Raw genomic sequence first — 18,908 nt, forward strand, 5'->3', positions numbered from 1 at the left:
TTGAGATAATCTTTCAAGATACAATGTTCCAATATTAGTCACGATAATCCTCGCCAGTCGCAAATACTGATGCTTTGTCACGGTCCTTAAAGTTTCATACAGTTGCACAAATAACTCTTTGGAGTCTGGATAAGATGCATCTGGCAATTTCCAATGTAAACCCATCTGCATCACTCAGATCAACACCTGAGTGTGAAGTCCGTTTGGGGTGGAGGTCATGGGTCATTGCTGGATCAAACTTTCTTTATCTATTAGCATATTAATGACCTACAAAGGGACATATTTCCAATTGCCTTTTGGATTAAGCTTTAAATTATCATGACCTGGATGATTGACTACCTTCACAGACATCTGTAAAAGACACCAAAGTGTACCTTGTTTATTTGTACGAGACGCTGAGGGCAATGACAAAGAGTTAGTAACGACAACCTGTACAGTTACTAGCTATATCAATCAACGAATGGATGAATAAGGTTTGTGTGCTTCTGTGCGTTTTACAGGAACATGATTGGCTGTGAGGGCCTGAAGACGTGAGAGCCTCAGAAGTGGCCGCTTCAATGGCGAGGACTGAGAAACGGTCGAGTCGAGACCCAAAGCCCGGACCAAAATGGACATCTTACGATCTCTGGACTCACACAACTTATTCATCAGCCACCCTTCAAGTCCAGCGTCCAGTTTTATTGCCCCTCCTTCTCATGCTTGCTGCCTTTTCTGACCTGGTAACTGCGGGTCCGCCCCAGTTAGCTCGTCCCCCTCTCCTGTCTGGACAGCCTTTTATCATCTTCTGGGGCATCCCTGACTCTTCCTGCTCCAGTCGGCCAGATCTCAGAACCTTTGGGATAGAACGGGAGGGCCGTGTGGCCGTCTTTTATGAGAACACACTGGGAAATTACCCGTATTTTGCAGACAAAGACACACCAATCAATGGGGGACTACCACAGAACACACGGCTGGACAACCACATCCAAAAGACGCAGCAGGACTTGGAAGCAGCTTTACCTGCCCCAAGGTACCTTGGGTTGGGGGTGCTACGGTGGGCAGAATGGATCCCCCAGTGGTCAAGAAACCGAGAGAAGCAGGCCTTGTATCTGGAAGCATCCAGGAAACTGCTGAAGGCTTTCTTTCCTAACTGGACCCCGGAGGAGGTGGAGAAGTGGTCAAAGGTAAACAAAGTTCAGGGAAAGGGGTTATAAAGGGTAGCTTGTAAAGGGAGCAGACAGCTATGGGTAAAGAAAAAAGAGCTTTAGGGAGCATGGGTGGAGATGAAGAGAAAACCAAAATTTTTGGCAGATTGTGGAGTGTGCAAGAAACCGATGGAAGAAAAATAATTCTTAAAAATGCTTCTTGTTCAGCCAAGAGAAAATCTTGGTACAATTTGCTTTTAGTCATTACACTTAAGTACCACAATTATGTTGGCAATGATATTTGATTGTGATGTAATGATGTGAGCAACGTTAAAGAGGTACCAAAGGAAGAAATGGGAAGAGAGAAAATGGCGAAGCTGTGTGACAGACAGGACAAACATGAGGGCAGAAAAACTGTCCATTTGAAAAACGTGTCTTAACATGAAACAGTAGTTTTCTTTAAACGGTAAGTGACTGTGATCTTATGCCATATGTACTGTTGTAAATGTGAAAAAGGATAAGAACGCCAGGACAGACATAGTCAGCTGAAGCACAGTTAGGAGATACATTTTACAATGAAGTGTTCATTTACTGTAAATCTGTGTCATTTGCAGGAAATAAAGTTGTAATGCTCAGATAACTCAACCAAGTGTTAATGTTTAGGCGACGACACCCCTCTTAAGTCTGTGTCTATCTAAATAACCAACAGCTGGGAAGCCAAACTTGGTATAAAGGACAGAAACAAGAGGAAAGAGCTTAAAATAGTCTACCTCACTGTCAAGGTTTGTGAACAAATTAAACAAATGACATATAACATATGAGTTTTAAAGACGTATCTGAACTGTCCCCTGGCTGCAGGTTATGATATACAGTATGTTATAAAGTAATGATTTGGCTGTTTCCTTCGGGCAGAAATATGTGTCGGTAATGCAGTTATTCAAGCTTAACAATACAAACCAGTGTATTCAAGTTGAGCAATTTAAATAATCAAATATAAATAAATACAATTCAGTTTTTACTGACACATATTTCTGCCCATAGTTTCCAGTTTACAAAATGTGTCGAGGGGACCAAAAGGTGATCTATTGATCTCGTCACAGGTGGACTTCGAGGCAGCAGCCCAGTCAGTAATGACGGAAACTCTACGGGAGGTCAAAAGGTTAAGGCCCAAAGCATTATGGGGCGTCTCACCTTACCCCAGCTGCAACAACGGCGATCCAGCCCAAACAACATTAGCTAATTACACCGGCCAGTGCCCTGCTGCAGAAAAGGCCCTTAACAATGATCTTCTGTGGCTATGGAAACGATGTTCCGCCCTCTTTCCTCTCCTCACCCTGGAGAAGATGCAGGTGGGTAATGCTACTCTGTTTTACTGTTGTTTATCTTTTCCCCTATTTTGGTAAAGATATATTGATTCTAACTTGTAATAAGTGTTTAAGCCCTCCCTTACTTTTAATCTAAACCTAGTAATAAGGGACTGATCTTTATAGGGACCAAAGAAAACTTAATTGTAACTCAGGAGAAACCATTCTTTTAAAGGCCTATGTCAGAATAAGAACTGAACCTATGCTGGGAGAAATAGAGATCAGGTCAAATATAGTAGCGAATCTAATGTCTTACTACTCGCCTGCAGAAAGACAACTGCAGTGAAAAAAAAATCCACAGACATGAAAAAATGCCATCTTTTATTTATAGGTGTAAAAAGCAGCAGTACTTCTCCTTGTCAAAGCAAGTTCATACCAACATATCTGTGATCCCAGAGATGTAGTAAAAAGTTAACAGAAGAAAACTTTTCTTTTATTTCAGAGAAAATTTTATGATTTACTCATCAGGCCGATGTGACACCTTGTGATGTAAACTAATTATCTATGACAATGGAAAGTGTTATGCATGAGCATAAATGGCCATAAATATATCACATTATATATTTATGCAGTCCCTCCAGGAAGTTGCAAAGTTGCGTTCCTGCAAATTCACGCAAATTGAACCAACTGACGCAACTTTTTCTCACCCTTGCAATTTTGGCCAATTGCTGCAACTTTTCCGCAAATTTGACCATTCATACTACATTTCTCTGCACACGTGAAGTTTTTTATGTCACCAAACTCCTCTTTGATATTTAAAATATGTATCCCCATAGGTTGCCATGCCTCACTGGCTTTAACATCAATCCATGCTTCGACATGTATCGTACAGTGACCTGTGTTTTTTCTGCGTGTTTAAGGACACAGTGGAAAGACATTTCCAGAAAGTTGAATATGCCAGTCGGGGTCCATTTTATATAAGGATGACTGAAATCTGCCGTGTAAATAGCAATACGCCTGCCTGCAGGTGCACCGGGCTCTTAAAGGGAATGACAGCTGACACTCTGATTGGTTTGATTCATGTTATGCTGAAAACACGTCTATGAATAATCTAGGGATTTAAGGCAACCTCTTAGCGCCTCTTAACACTGCATGCTATAGAGTCTTTTTTTTCCGCTGTAAAGCAGATGATCCGTTCTAACAGGGCTCCGATGTGATCGACTCTCTTTCATTATCTACCTCATCCGGCCTCAAACTACAGAGTCTTAATGGAGACTCTAAACAGTGTGTGTGTGTATGTGTGTTGACATGGGAGAATATAGTGCAGGCACATTAGCGAAAAGAACAATGAAAGGAGCCATAAGATCCAGCTCCCTTCAAAGAGCTGTAATTCCCAACACTACCATGGATTAAAGAGCGTATATGTAATAAATAATGTGTAGATTCTCCTTTGCACATAGGGATAGCCTTGAATATGCAGGGGCAAGTTCATAGCTATTGGCTTTAGTGTCATTTGGTCTTTACACATTATATTTGGTGTCTTGTCACCGGTGGAAGTGATGTCAGAAGACTCTCTCAGTCAATAGATGGCTTTATTAGAGCGTCAGTCACAGTGGATGTGTCATGTGTTGAACAGAAAAAAAAGCATCAATACGCCGCAACTTGCATTGCAACTTTTTAAGAATCAGGCCACAAAATCAGGCATTTTTGGCCGCAACAATCACATAAAACCTGCTAATCCTGGAGGGACTTAGTATGCAAGCACTTAACTGAAAACCAAACTGAGTTCAAGTAACATTACTAAAATATGTAACTGTGTTGTGCATGATTTAAAAATGTGAACCAACTGTCCGCTTTTTATAGGGTGGGACCTCTGGAGGCAGGCTGTATCTGTCCAGTCAAATCAATGAAGCACTACGAGTGTCATCACTGACTCGGTCAGCGTTTGATCTTCCTGTATTCCCACTGGTCAAGAGTGTGTACGCCTCCACAAACACTTTCCTGTCACAGGTGAGACATCAACATCTGGTATTTTGATCCGAGTGGCCTTCACATGGATCAGTGATCAAGCAGAACAAGTGGAGAGGAAGGACAGAAATAGATTAATGTTGTATCAGAGCACAAATCATTTCCTGTCTCTGAAGTCTCACAGTTTTATTTGGAAAAGAGAAAAATTAGGAAGCTAAAATGTTTTACTATCCACACTTGTAGGGTTTAGGGTTACAGTTATATATGTTTACAATGTATCACAATAAGAGAGATTCAAAACCACAAGATAAAAAAGAGCGTGCTTTGCTGTGATTTTTTTATAGCTTGTTTTATATGTATTTCTACAGGCAGACCTGGTGAGCACCATAGGAGAGAGCGCTGCCATGGGAACAGCCGGAGTTGTCATCTGGGAGAGAAGTGAGACTAAGACAGAGGTACACAACTATAAATATGCATAAAGTGCATACAGCCAATAATATGTCTGCAGGCTTATTCAGCCACTGATAATTATAGACGTGACAGATTTCAATTTTCCAGGGTTTCAATTTATCGACATTATCTGTTGTATCTCTCAGCATATAAATTATTTCTTCTTCCTGTTTACATCAAACTGTCTGCCTGTCTGCTTCCCAGAGGGAGTGTCAGGACCTGGCGGAGTTCGTCCGTAAGGTGCTGGGACCCTATTGCATGAACGTAACCACGGCCACTGCACTCTGCTCAGCTTCTCTGTGCCAGGGGAAGGGCCGGTGTGTCCGTCAAAACCCAGGAAGCTCTGCATACCTCCACCTCCCACCCCCATCCCCATCCCAAGTGGTGGAGAAGGTGACTGAGAAGGTCAGAGAATGTAATTCTAAATGTTATACTCATGAGTTCAGGGTACACATTTTTACAATGGCGCTACCATTCTACCCTTAAAGTTTCATTTGATGAGGTTAAATGATGGTTTCTGTATGGACTTTTTGCTGGATTATTTAGGTAAGATTAATTTGGGCAGGATTTATTAAGCCCTGTTTATGCACTGTATTCTGGATCAATAATCCTGTGCACAATCAAAAGCTAAATGGCCGCTGCTTCAATATGCTACTTCTTACCATTACAAAAAATAACAAATAATATCAATTATGTGCTGTGTGTGTAATTCGTAGTGTGTGAATGTCCAAATATCTGTTTTTATATGTAGTTTTTTGGCATTTTATTTTCTCAAAATGCACAGCACACACACAAACAAACATAGAGAATATGAGTGTTTGTCAGGAAGGCTTCAGTATTCATTGCTCTTAAAAATGGTTGCCTGTTGACTGCCCTACTGGTGCTGGTAGTAGCCCTTGCATCTCCTGGTTCAGTCCTTGATTGGGGCAGCTGGGCTTTCTGATGATCCTGCACTCTTTAATGACACACGGCCTTTTGTAAATATCCTTGCTGGAGGAAATTTCACTTCCACTTATCCCCCAGGCTATCTGTAAAACTCCCTGTAGAGGCTTTTGGTTCAGGACGGTGTATTTTCCATACCAGACAGTGATGCATCCCATCTGGATGCTCTCAGCTGTGCCTCTGTGGAAAGCCTGTAGGATCTTAGGCCCCCTGCCAAACTTTGTAAGTCACCTGAGGTGAAAGAGGCTATGCTCACCACATGGAGTGTCACACGTCCTTGGTGAGGGACTCAGTGATGTGAACGGGAAGGAGCTTGAAGCTGTTGACTCTCTTTGCAGCAGACCCGGACGGTTATGGGTCCAGCTTCTGTTTGTTCCTCTTGTAGTCCACAATTAGCTCCTTGGTCTCAAAGATGTTGACAGTCAGGTTTCTGTCCTTGCACCAATGTGTCCGATTGTTGACTTCTCTCCTGTAGGCTGATTATCGTCATCTGTAATCAGGCCTATCACTGTCTTGTCGTCTGTGAACTTAACTGCCCCATAGGAGCTGTGAGCTGCCATGCTATCGTGTTGACATAGCCTGTTTAACCATGTTCTGATAAAAACCTGACTTGCTCTGTTCTTTGTCTAGCAATGGGAACATCATCTAAGCAGGTGTCTGTCATTGTACAAAGTCATGAGTGTATAATGCAGCGTGTTTTAGATGTCAGGTTGCTGCATTATTTCAGTTGCAAACTGTGCAGTAACCACTGTGAAGTCATGCTTGTATGATTAATTAACACATCAAAGACTGATGAGATGTAAAAGCTCGTACAAAGTGCTGAAAACATGAAAGCTCCTCAACAATAGATCTGGTTGCCTCGTTGACTTTCCTCATATTCTGCTACTGAAGATTCACACAAGCCTGTATACACATAGAGATACAAGTTCTCAACGTGTGTTTTTCTGTGTAAAAAGTTTGAAAAAGAGCATGTCATTTTGAGTCAAGACTTTATTAAAGAGGGGGGAACGCAGCAGGGGGCTCAGCTGCCTGAGGATCTGCTGTGTTTAGACAGAAAGTAAGCAGAAAGGAAAACAGTAGCTGAGCCGCAACACAGACATCTGATCCTACAGCAATGAAGGCTGTGTTATACTGGGAACGCTCATTACTTATTGGAAATCTCTGGATAGGTGAATATTCAGTTATGACAACTGAATAAGATTTCAACACAAGAGGAAGTATGCTATAATATTCAAATTTCCTGTGAAGCCCTATCTGCTAATACAATTTTTTTTGTCTAACATCCTCTCAGGCTGAAGCAGCGAAAGCCACAGATCAGCCGGAAACAGACACTAAACCAGCTGAACCAGACCCGGCTGAGATCTGGAAGAAGGACTTCCAGTGCCAATGGTACAAGACTGCAGACAGGGAAGTGTCAGATCTGCAGTCCCCCAAAGATGGAGCGTCTCTTGGGCGAGCAGTAAAAGAAACTAGGGGGACTATAGCAGCTTCTACCGTACCTTCTGCAACAAAAGCTGCCTCTGTGACTGAGTTAAGAGGAAGCAGAACACAAGGAAGTCCAACGCCTTTGCTGGAGGCAACCACAGAAGGAGGTGCAAATCCACTGAGTGCCCCAAACCTGACTGTTCTGCTGTTGCTGGTGGCTGGAAGTTTATTCCTAGAACCTTAAAACGTGAACACACCAGCCTTCACCTGAAAGGTCTGGGCTTTAACTGTAATAAGAGCCTTTCAGAAGTGCCCTTGAGCAACACTGGATCTCACTTTTATCTACAGGAGTTCTGCTTTGTAGTTGACCATAAATCATTGAATGTGCCTAGTGACAAACAAACTGGTCACTCTTCTCAGTTTCTACTGTGTGTTTTAAGAGAAAAGGGATGTGACGTGTTGTGACGTGATTTTTACTGACCTTTAAGTGTGCTGAGTTCTTTGTTAAGTGAAAAATTGTTTCTTCATTTGAAGGCCCAATGACCTCTGATGTTTGCCCCATCCATTCAGTGCATGTGTTGGGTTAAAGGGCTGGTTCACCAAAAAAGAAGAAACAAATAAAACATGCTATTAAAAGATTCCACAGGGACTATTTTTTACGTTGTAAGTAGTTTCTCAAAGCTTTGCCAGTGAGGTGTGTAGATTATCCAAAGAAAGGGGACATTAGCTTCTGAAAAAATATTTTGGTGTATTTTTTTCTTATTCTTTAAGCACCAAAAATATTTCAGAAAAACTGTATACGTGAAATCTTTGGCCTTCAGATGTAGCATTTTGTATTGGAGTATCTGTCAGTGTCTCCTCAAGGCCTATGTGCAGAAGTGAAGGACACATTTTGAGCTCTCTAGCATCCTCTGCCTGATACCTGGTGAAACTGCAACATTGAATTTTTTTTTTGCCATATAACGGAAGAAAAAAGCACAGGTGAAATAAATTAATTAACAATGCCTGAATACTAGACCAACACCTGTGCTTTTCCTAATGTGACATGTCAAAGTAACTGGTGAACCATTGTTTTCACCAGCTTGTTATTAAAGCTGTTATTGTAGTGAATTAACGTTTGTTAATTGAGTTTGTTTTTTATTCAAAAAACCTTTGAAGGGACTCATTTGGTAGGTCAGTCCTTATTAAGCAACCAGCATATACAGTATGGTTATATTTTGTAAGTGAGCGTTGTTTTTTTCAGTGCTCCTTCAAGCAGTGCACTGTAACACATAAAACATAGAAAGTTTGTTTTTACAGCTCATGTAAATTTATTTGTTATTTTCATTAAAATATACACTCAAGACAAAGGGTATCTAAATCATTTTTTAGTTACAGAAAGAGATCATATGTACACAGGTGCATCTGATTGTACAACAGAAAATTAAATCATACATTTATATATATATTATGAACAAGAAAATGACATTTCCTCTCATATCTCCCATCTCAAGGTACGTCCTCACCTCGAATATCTACTAAGACTCCCAAATGTCCACACTCTGGACACTTTCATCTGCAAAAGAGCATTAAAATCTTTACAACCAATGTTTAAGTCATTTCAGTAACATTAAGGGTATCCTGCATCATTATATTCTCTCATATAAGCTTTTAAATGATGCTCCCCTTTTCCTTTGAATTTTTCCCTGACATGTTTTACAAACTTTAGCTAACAACGTGAGGGAAAGTGGCAGAGACAAAGAGCTTTTTGTGAAGCCAATTACATTACCCAACAGGTGCAGTATGGAGAGACTGTTTATACAATACAGAGCCAAGATTAAAATGTGTACATACTTTGCTTGCAGTATTGCTCTGATCATTTTTAAAACTATCCGAAAATCGAAGTCACTACTTGGTTTGAGTGTTTGACAAGTCGTAATTGTTCAGTTTCAGGAAGTTATCACAACCCCAACATTCGTTACGCCAAATAACATATTGCCCACCATCAGTAATAGGTGCACGCACAAGTTATAGTACAAATATGTAGCACAAGTACAATGATCTCCTACAAGGCTACCCACCAGTGCAATGACACAAGTACCACAGTCTTCATTCCCTCAAGTATAATGCTCCATAAGAGCAATGGCTTCAGGTTGGTGAAGTAAAAGCCAAGTGGTTCTGCAGTTTCAGTAAATTAATAAATACTCACTTTTTACTCAATTAAATGCGGTAAGTCCAAGTTAGTTCATATCCGAGGCTGTGTATCGAATCCTTTCAGTGATTTTTCCCAGATTTCATTCTTCTTTGGTGAAAGAAAGAGTCCAATCTTCAATGTTGAAGAAAACAAAAGCGAGGACATGCTGCAAAACAATTCTACTGTTGTTCCTGTCATTTCTTTGTGACATGAGAAGCAAAGCTGCACCGATTTGAATTTAAATTTGCAGGATTTTTATTTCCAAGACTCAACTAAGAATGTAGCTGTGGCAGAATAAATGTAAAGTATTTATCATTTATTCTAAATGAGCATTTATTCTAAATGAAGGTATCCAAGATTGAATAGAGTAAATCTAAGTCAGAGCCAAAACCCAAACTAATTAATATACAGCTGAAGATTAGCTGCTACCTTTAAGCCTCAGCTGGCGAAATGAATTTCATGGTTTCAAAATGGGTTTTGAAATTGAGGTCTCCTGATACTCCTGATAAATTTCTTTAAACTGGCTGAATTGAAAATTTAACACGACCCAATCACTAATATACAGAGCTGTTACTAAGCCTCCACAAGTTTTTTCAATTGCTTCAGTTTTCATGGTTAATCTTTAGGTTGGTTCAATGAATCTGCAGGAATTTCAAATATATAATGCCACTGTATAGGCTTCATAAGATATATTCCAAGTGAGATTTTAGGCCAAAGAACACATAACTGGAGGAGAAGCAGACCTGCAGTATAAAGATTTACATCCGAGTACAAAAAGTGAAACACTTCTCCTACTTCAAGAAGCATTTGAGCTTTGACTTCAAATGCTCAAGTGAACCTGTTCAGTGGCCACCAGAGGAAAAAATCTGGCTATACTGGATAGTTCCCAGTGACACAGATTAGCAGTGTAGTTCATAATGCAAGCATGCTGAAAAACTGAATAAATAAACATAAGAACAATACAGACAGACAGACATGATGCTCCCCTCCCCTTATTTAGCCCGCAGTGAAAGAATCGGATCTTTGTTGCATAAGATTAAAAAATAGACTTTCTGTTCCTGTGCAAAAGTCACTGTCTTCAGAGCAGTTCATACTGGCCTCTCCGTTAGCGAGACAGAGAGAAAGACATCGCCCCCATGTGGGAAGGAAAGGTTAGTGCAATCTGAACCAAGCGGGCTGGACGGATACTTACACACTATTTCACCTGTAAAGTGGGAAAAAGGGGACTCTACCCACAAGTCTTCAAGGATCAGTTTGTATGTGTGCGTGTTTGTGTGTGTGTGTGTGTGTGTGAGTTCAGGGCACTTGACCAAGTGTCTCTAAAACGGGGTTAATTGATGAGTTTCATGAAGAAGTGAGGTTGCTATAAAAAAAAACAAAAAAAACAGAGCTCAGCTTTGAGAGCAAAATAAGCCCAATTCAACTGAAATCGCACAACGCCAACGTGGTCATCTTCAAATGATGAACAAGCTGAGAGACAAAGAGCGCCAATCATCCAGCATGCCTAGTAGCAATGGTTCCGGGAATCCAGAGGAGCACTGCATCTTCGCTGCAGTGTGTGTGTGTGCTACCTGCAGGAAGGTGGTTTACTTGCAGAAAGCCTAGCTCAGGGTGTACTTGATGTTGGATCTTTGCAGCTGGGATGTGTGCTCGTACCAGACAGGTGGGGTTACTTGCAGATCGCCTCCAAAGCGTCCAGGGTGCGTTTAATGTCACGGATCTGTGCAGCCAGGGTGTGTATGGGCTGCATGGAACGATCGAGCTCCTCACAGCGAGCCATCAGCGTGTACATGCCCTAAAGGAGTAACAATAGAACATGAGCAATGAAAAACATGAGGTGGTTTACATGATGGGAACATGACCAGAATAAAGATTCAAATGGGGTTTCCCACGGTTACCCTGATGCAACATTTTGTAACTTTCTTCATTTAACAAAGGTGAAAGCCTTGGTGACCTAAAACATGCTTTACTTCCTGGTTTGTTAATGTTACTTTTCTGTAGAGCAGTAGTTTGGTTTCAGGTTTACATGTTGCAAAATATGTGTGATATGTTATCCAACAATTAAAGGTCATACAATCTGTATAAAGAAATGTTGGCAAAGTGAAATAAAAAGTCTACTCTACTTTGTCGAGGAAGTTTATCATTCTGGTTCTGGTGGAGAGACTAAAGTAGATGTTTTGTTATTTCCATCATTTCCAAGAATTACAAAAAAGTCCCCAAAGAATGAGCATGCACTTTCTTTCAAAACACACAAACACAATGTCACCTTTATACTCATGTCCACAGACTCTCCCAGACTGTCAACTGAGTCTCTGTAGGTCTGAATGTAGCCCACACTCAGAGCTGTCATCTAGACATATAAACAGAGAGATAAATCTATTACACAGACTGAATCAAAAGGAGATACGGGTGAGAAATTTGTGATAGACAACAAGAGAAGAAGGAACAAATTAACAAAGATAAATAAACTTCATAAACTAGTTTTAAACTCACATTCTGGATGGTTCCATTAAGGCTTCGCATCATCATCTCCACACTCTGAGCCACTTCCTGGGTGTGTCTCTGAAGATCCAATAGGACAGCGGGATCAATGGGAGGGATGTCAGCTGGTCTCCTTGTCAACCCACGGCTTCGGTAGATGGGACCTGAGCAGTCTGCTGGTAAGAAGCAATTACAAAATAAAAGTATAATTCACAAAGGTCGGCTTGCAACTAATGATTATCTAATGTTGATAAATCTTTTGGTAATTCTATAAATTATATTATCTATTAAAAGGGAATATTTTTCAAATTCAAACATCCATTCATCTATTTTCTATACCGCTTATCCTGTTAAGGGTTGTGGGGGGGGCTGGAACCATTCCCAGATGTCATTGGGCAAAAGGCGGGGTACACCCTGGACTGATTGCCAGTCAATCACAGGGCTGACACGTATGCTGTGTTCGAAATACCATACTATACTAGCAGTACGTAATAATTTGGCCAAAATGTAGTATATAGTATGCAAACAAAAGCAAAATGTACAGTATGCCAAAAATACCCGGATGTTGTACTGATTTGAAGAAAATCTCCAGTATGCATCGGACCAGTCTACCTCGTCTACTGTATCCCACAATGCAAAGTGCTGGAACGTCACAGCAACAGTTAAAATGATGGACAGCAGCAGCATTCCAGCAGAAGGGGCGCTTTAGCTAAACATATTGTTTACTTCGGCCTGGCGTGGCATACTGCAAAATTTATTTGAAAAGCTCCTCCATACTACCACCGCCGAACACAGTATGCCGTATATACTGTGTATTATGCAGTATATAGTACAGCATTTCGAACACAGCCATAGAGACAGCAATTCATGCTCACACTCACACCGGAGGAAGCCGGAGTACCCGCAGGGAACCCACGCATGCATGGGGAGAACATTCAAACTCAGAAAGGTCCACTTCCTCCGAACCGGGGTTCGAACTAGGAACCTTTTAGCTGTGAGGCAACCAGCTAATATTTGCATTCTTGCTCGATTAATGACAGAATGATAAACAGATTGTCAAATCTGTTGATGCTGCATTTTCTGTCCACTGACTGATTGATTAGTCATCCCACCACAAACACACATTCAGAAGACCGCACAGACAGTGATGTAAACCAGCAACAGGCACAACCTGTGTGTAAGCACTAGCTACAACTTAACAGTGTTGAAAGAGAAAAAGAGACATAATTACATACAAGAGTAGCTGAAAAATTATTCTCATTTGAAGAACCAGCTGCTATTGAAAAAATACTGCCTGCACAGATTTAAACAAATGATGGCACTAAAGTGAAAGAACATGTGTGCCTGTAATCATTTAATCTTGGAATGCACAAAATGCCTGTGGCCAGCGGACCGAAAGACGAAAACAGATTTCCATCTCTGAAAATGATTCCCATCAGGCTGCAGGAGGACCTCGGTTATAAATCCCTCCAGTCTAAACACAGTCTGAGTCATCCATCCTAATTGAATCAGCAGGTAGAGGGAACGGCCTGCCACACAGGGCGTATTGACTGTGTTCCTGTGTTGAAATTAAGTGGCCAGTTTAGCTGATGCTGTATACCAGAGGGGTTTTTCTCTGAGAGAAAGGCAGCAGTTCAATGTCTTTCTCATAGAAAATTTGACAAGACAGATGGCTGCTCATGGACAGGCTAGACAACCTGTTGCACTTATTGAGATGATTTAAACTCTGGAATTGCTGTATGTGTGTGACCTTTTGGAAAATCATCTCTGTGTCAGTTTTGTGGGTTTGAGTCTCTGCAGCCTCGTTAAAACAAGAATGGAGCTAGTAAGAGCAAGGGCAAAGTGTGAATCACAGTTTAATTATTCATCTAAATCCCTCCCAGAGAGGAGTCTGAAAAGGAAGAAGCTGTTTGGGATTCAATTATCAAGATTGTTTTATGGAAGGTGTTTCTACAACTACTACAAATCCATCTAGCTACATCCTGCAAATTGTACGGCACTATACAAGATAACGTGCTGACTTGAGCTGAAATGATCATTAAAAGGCAGCGTTACTTAAAGGTCTAATCTAGAAGATTTCAGTTGCGTCCTCTTTGGCAGCACTTTTGGCGATAAAAGGTAATTGCAGAGTAAATGGTAAAATGGTAAATGGACTGTACTTACATAGCACTTTTTCTAGTCTTTGCGACCGCTCAAAGCTGCTTTTACACTACATATCACATTCACGCATTCACACACTGATGGCAGAGTAGTGCTATGCCACTGGGAGCAATTTGGGGTTCAGTGTCTTGCCCAAAGACACTTTGAAATGTAGACTGAGGGAGCTGGGGATCGAACCTCCGATCTTCCAACTGAAAGATGACCAACTCTACCATTGAGCCACAGCCGCCCCAACTTCCCAGATAAACAGACGTCTATGGTTGTAACTCTTGATTTTCCTCGCTAGCTATGGAGCTAGCCCAATGAGATGCTAGCTATTGAACAGGTAACAATCCACATTTTGATGTTTCCTTTTGCCTCTGCTACTGTTAGGGAATCTAAATGCGTTGTCCTTCATTTGGACTGAGCAGATAGGAAAGAGTTCGGACACGCGAGTTATGTGAGGAGAATGGGGTTGACAAAGAACAGCACATCTGCTATTTGAAATAAAAAAGCATCCAGGAGGGAAAGACACAAATGTGTTACAAACACTGATACTTAACAATACAGCTAATATGCACATGCAGGCGTAAATGTGGATACAAGTTGAGCCCCTGTTTCCCAAAGGGGATATTATTCTGGTTAATTAAACTATATTCACACACTCTCTTACACAGGTTAACATGAAGAGGAAATGTGCTCAGATCTAAAGAGGATAAGGTCAGAGAGTGACAATGATGGATGAATACAAAGTGAAGAATACAGTTTGAATACAAATCAGTCACACACCAATGAATGAAGTTTATATTTCCAAGAGCAGAATAACGTAATTAATACTGCTGCATAGTGAGCACTGCAGGGAAGTAGATGATTCATGTAAGCAGACACAGCAATTCATTTGTTTAATATAGTGGATCCATTACTTCTTATGGGATGGGCAAGTCCAAAGTTATGCATAAATGATGAGTCGTGGCAGACTGGGCCTGTAAGCCTCTGCAGGGAGAGACTGGCTGTGGCTGTGAATGCAAGTCAGACACCCTGCAATGCAGTTCCAGCACCACTGCCAATACAAATGCTATTAACCTGCTGAAACGTGAAATGCCAATTCTGACAGCTCCTTCTGCAGAGGAAAATAAAACCAGTCCTCATTTAGAACCTCCTAACCCTAAGATATAAAAGAGATATCAAAGCAACAGACATGGGCGCACTATGAACGTACTTTTGCTTAGGTCACAATGTAGCACGTGTGTCTTATGTCAAAAACAACATAACCCTCTGATACATACACAGATACATACTGAACTGTATATTCACACTCCCTCTTGTGCTCACAAAGACCTACTCTTCCACACACAACCATACACACCTCTTAAGGACTGCATTTATGAAGTGGAACTTCAACTAACTGTGTTGTGAATAACATACATAAAAGAATGTCGAAACTACTTTCCTGTTTGATTGAATAAAATCTTGTGAAGTTTGCTAGAACTCCATACTCACAGTCACTGCAGTCGAGACTGGGCTTGGAGCTCATCTTGATTTTCTGCTCCAGGTTCTTGGTGATGAAGTTAGTCAGGTCTCCCTCGTGACTGACCGTCCCCTCTAGCTCCAAAGCCGAGGAAATTGTGGCCCGTCTGCCCTCTGACTGGCCACCTCTGCCCCCTCCCCGGGCCCCTGAACCACCTGTGGTGGATAAGCCAACATCAGATGACTTGACTCTCATTACAGACCTATCTAAATATTGAAGCCCTGCTCAATATTGTCCATCCATCTTTTATCTATACCGCTTATTCTGCTCAAGGTCGCGGGGGGGCTGGAGCCAATCCCAACTGTCATTGGGCGAGAGACGGGGCACACCCTGGACTGGTCGCCAGTCAATCACAGGGCTCTCAATATAGTCATAAACTATATTTTTCTATTAATTTATTACTTTTCGTTCTTATAAATTTAGGTCAGTAATGACAAGAAAAATTACCAAAACTACAATAAACACAAAATCAAACATGCCTGACAGATACCAACCTCCACATGCTTGGCTGATTTCATCCAGGCTCTTGCTGTCCTGCATCCCCCGGACGTTGCGTACCCAGACCTGAGCCATGACGTGGGGAGGGCAGGGGACGTCATCTGAGGGAAGAAGAGGTGGTGGAGGAGAAGAGGACGAGGTGCTGGGACCAGGGGCTGAGGAGGAGTAGTGTCGCGAAGACTAGAAAAATGATGAATGAAGGTTAACAAATAATTGAGAAGAAGAGGAAGTGAGGAAGAGAAGTTAAATTACTTCTTGTTAAATAATGCTGACAGGTCATTATGAAAGCAACCCAAGACAAACACATCTTTCTTGCTGTCTGTAATCTCTCTCTTCTGTTTGATGGACAGCTTCTTGTCTCGAATTCAAATTTGGCCATTTGGAAAAGTAATAATCAAGTTTCCATTACATCTGTGGGCTATTCTGTCATTCTCATAATGTCATCAACCCTCTGTGGTACACATAATCTAATAAAGCTGAAAATAATCTTACAGTCCACTCACCTCCACGTCTTTTCTCCCTCCTGCACGCTGATTTATCCACTTTTTTTCATTCTTCTCATCTTCTTCCTCATCCTGTTTCTCCTTCTCTCCATCTTCCTCCTCATCTCGGCTGTCAGCGCCTCCATCTGCACCTTCTCTCTCTGTCTGCTGTCTGTATTTGGTGGCAGGGCCTCCTCGCCATGATTCTTTGGAGTGTGCTTGCTGTTCTGGGTCCCACAGCAGAGGTGCATCAGGAGGCTCTGCAATGTTAGAGGCCTCTGGAATGTCTGTGTCTCTGGAGCCTGATTCTGAGTCTACTGAAGGGTCCGTCATATTAGATGTGTGAGATGATAAACTAGACCTTCTCTCATTATTGTATGTCTCTGTGTCCTCTCTGTCCAAGCGGCCTTCGCCATCGTAAACACTGTTATCCACATCTACATGGTTCTCTGTGTGTCCGAGGGCTTCGTCCTCTGATGCCTCTCCAGAACAGGGCAATCTGCTCCCCCCATATTTCACCGAGACTGGAACATGAGGGCCATTCTCTGACGACACAGGGGTCGCATCCCCGTTAGGTGTTTCCGGCACTTCTGTGCCAATCACAGGGGAGAGACTCATCCCTCCACCTGCTATTGAAGAAACAAAGTGTTACAGGAATTTTAAATACATTTAATAATTCAATTTGAAAGTTATGCCACATATCAACAGGGTTAATCTTGTGCCACTGCAGACTAACACTGGGTGGCACTTAAAACTGAATAGTGCCAATATGATACATGTGATTGCGACTGATAGCAAAACAATGCTTTACCTTAATAAATTCTATTCTAAACTAAGTAAAGTTTTTTGGAAAAGTTAATTTTTCTTCAATTCAGTGCTACTGAAACATTGTGGTGGGTAACTTAATTTTGAGGTTAGATACCCAGCCATAGGAGTTAGCAATATAGTGATATACTGTTGTTTAATGTATAAGTAATTCTATGTTGCTTAACATATACATATATAGCAGTATAGTAAATTAAGAAACATTGAATTTTATATTACATATATCCCAAATCAAGGTACATAATCAAATACATGTAACAATTCAGGTGCTATAAAGAAGTCCTGTTCAATGATGTGTAGAATTGCCAAAAATGATCTAACAACACAACCAGAGTGACATATTGAGGCTAGAGCCACCATGGCACAGTGGCTAATACTTCCTTCAGAGTTTTAAACATGTTGTACATACCTACCCAGTCCTCTGCATATAAATGTTTTATCTTAAGAGCAACAATTAATTCTGAAGAAAGGACTGTGGTGAGGACTTGGATGTAAATAAACGTGTAACAACATCTTAATGCTGCAGTTCAAGATTTGGCATGACCCTGGTGTATCCTCGCCTCCAGGTCTGACCCAAAGATCGTCCAAGTGTTAATGTGAGGACTGTAACTTAAGCTAAAAAAAAAAGTATCATTATGCGCCCTTGTATCCTATTATTCTAATCATGGCCAAGACTATTGGACCATAATAGCAGCTGCTGTATGGGACAGCTAGGATGAGAGCCATTTTCCTACAAGTGTGAAATGACGTAATAGGTTGCTCTGCTTAGCACTAGCTTTGACACTAAAGTAAGTGTTAACACTAGCTTGAATTCAATTCTCAATAGTTATCCGAACAACGCCCAAAGAGGTTGAACAGAAGTCTTTGAACAAAGACTGAGCCGAATAACATACAAACAGTAACAAAGAAATGAAGAAAAAATACATAACTGCAAACGATAGTCTGTATTGAGGAAGTTGATGTACAGCTGTCATTAGCCGCCTAGCTAGCTCGCTGTCAACGAATGTTGTTGTATGATGTTAGCGCAGCACGGCTAACATTAGCTGTCCAGGCCTTAAAATCATAATGTTTTTCCCTTCGCTTTTTATTGTTTTATATCATTACATTAAAAAGAACAACTAAATGTAGAATGTTTATTTATTTAGTGAGAAGGTCATACGACAGTGCCTCGGATATTAATTTAATGAAGAAAACACTCACCAGTGTTGTTTCAATTCAGAAAAATGTAACCAGCAGCCGAGTCCGATATGAAAATCCTTCCCCGCGAGGCTAGAAAGAAAAGTTCCGCCTTGCAAAATAATTAAATAAATACATTTTAGAAAAGGGTTCCACGCGCATTTATTCAAAATGTTAATGATTCCAGCTCTTTTTTGTCGACATAGCAGTATATCCTAAAGTAATGGATTTGTTTATATTTTTTCACAGCCTACAGACCTACACATCATTGTCATTCATTTGTAGGCTGTAAAACAGACATAAATATGCCTAGCACGGCAGCATCTCATGCTAAGCAAATTAACTCGCGCATGTTGTATCTGTGTTACTATATCTGTCTCTATCAACGCCACC

The 18,908-nt window shown here is 41.1% G+C and overlaps 2 protein-coding genes across 3 annotated transcripts; one reads left to right on the forward strand and one right to left on the reverse strand.

Moving 5' to 3' along the window:
* Window positions 1-557: 557 nt before the first annotated feature.
* On the forward strand, window positions 558-7,457 carry LOC138589198 (hyaluronidase-1). The gene is made up of 6 exons (XM_069659390.1): window positions 558-1,163; window positions 2,225-2,473; window positions 4,292-4,438; window positions 4,765-4,851; window positions 5,051-5,251; window positions 7,080-7,457. The coding sequence occupies exons 1-6, from the start codon at window positions 558-560 to the stop codon at window positions 7,455-7,457; spliced, it is 1,668 nt and encodes a 555-aa protein (XP_069515491.1).
* Window positions 7,458-8,517: 1,060 nt separating this feature from the next.
* Window positions 8,518-18,596, reverse strand: borcs6 (BLOC-1 related complex subunit 6). 2 transcript variants are annotated; one of them, XM_069660200.1, is made up of 7 exons: window positions 18,540-18,596; window positions 16,536-17,143; window positions 16,029-16,212; window positions 15,507-15,689; window positions 11,880-12,040; window positions 11,653-11,736; window positions 8,518-11,181 (listed from the first exon to the last, which is right to left on the reverse strand). In XM_069660200.1, exons 2-7 carry the CDS (start codon window positions 17,130-17,132, stop codon window positions 11,056-11,058), a joined length of 1,335 nt encoding a protein of 444 aa, XP_069516301.1. In that variant the 5' UTR covers window positions 17,133-17,143; window positions 18,540-18,596; the 3' UTR covers window positions 8,518-11,055. The 2 variants fall into 2 exon arrangements, with proteins under 2 accessions (XP_069516301.1, XP_069516300.1); XM_069660199.1 differs by having other exon boundaries at window positions 11,880-12,043.
* Between the last annotated feature and the right edge of the window lie 312 nt (window positions 18,597-18,908).

The sequence above is a fragment of the Semicossyphus pulcher genome, unplaced genomic scaffold (assembly GCF_022749685.1).
Source record: "Semicossyphus pulcher isolate SPU_LCO1_2020_fin unplaced genomic scaffold, fSemPul1.0.p SCAF_13, whole genome shotgun sequence".
In the NCBI taxonomy this organism is placed as follows: domain Eukaryota; kingdom Metazoa; phylum Chordata; class Actinopteri; order Labriformes; family Labridae; genus Semicossyphus; species Semicossyphus pulcher.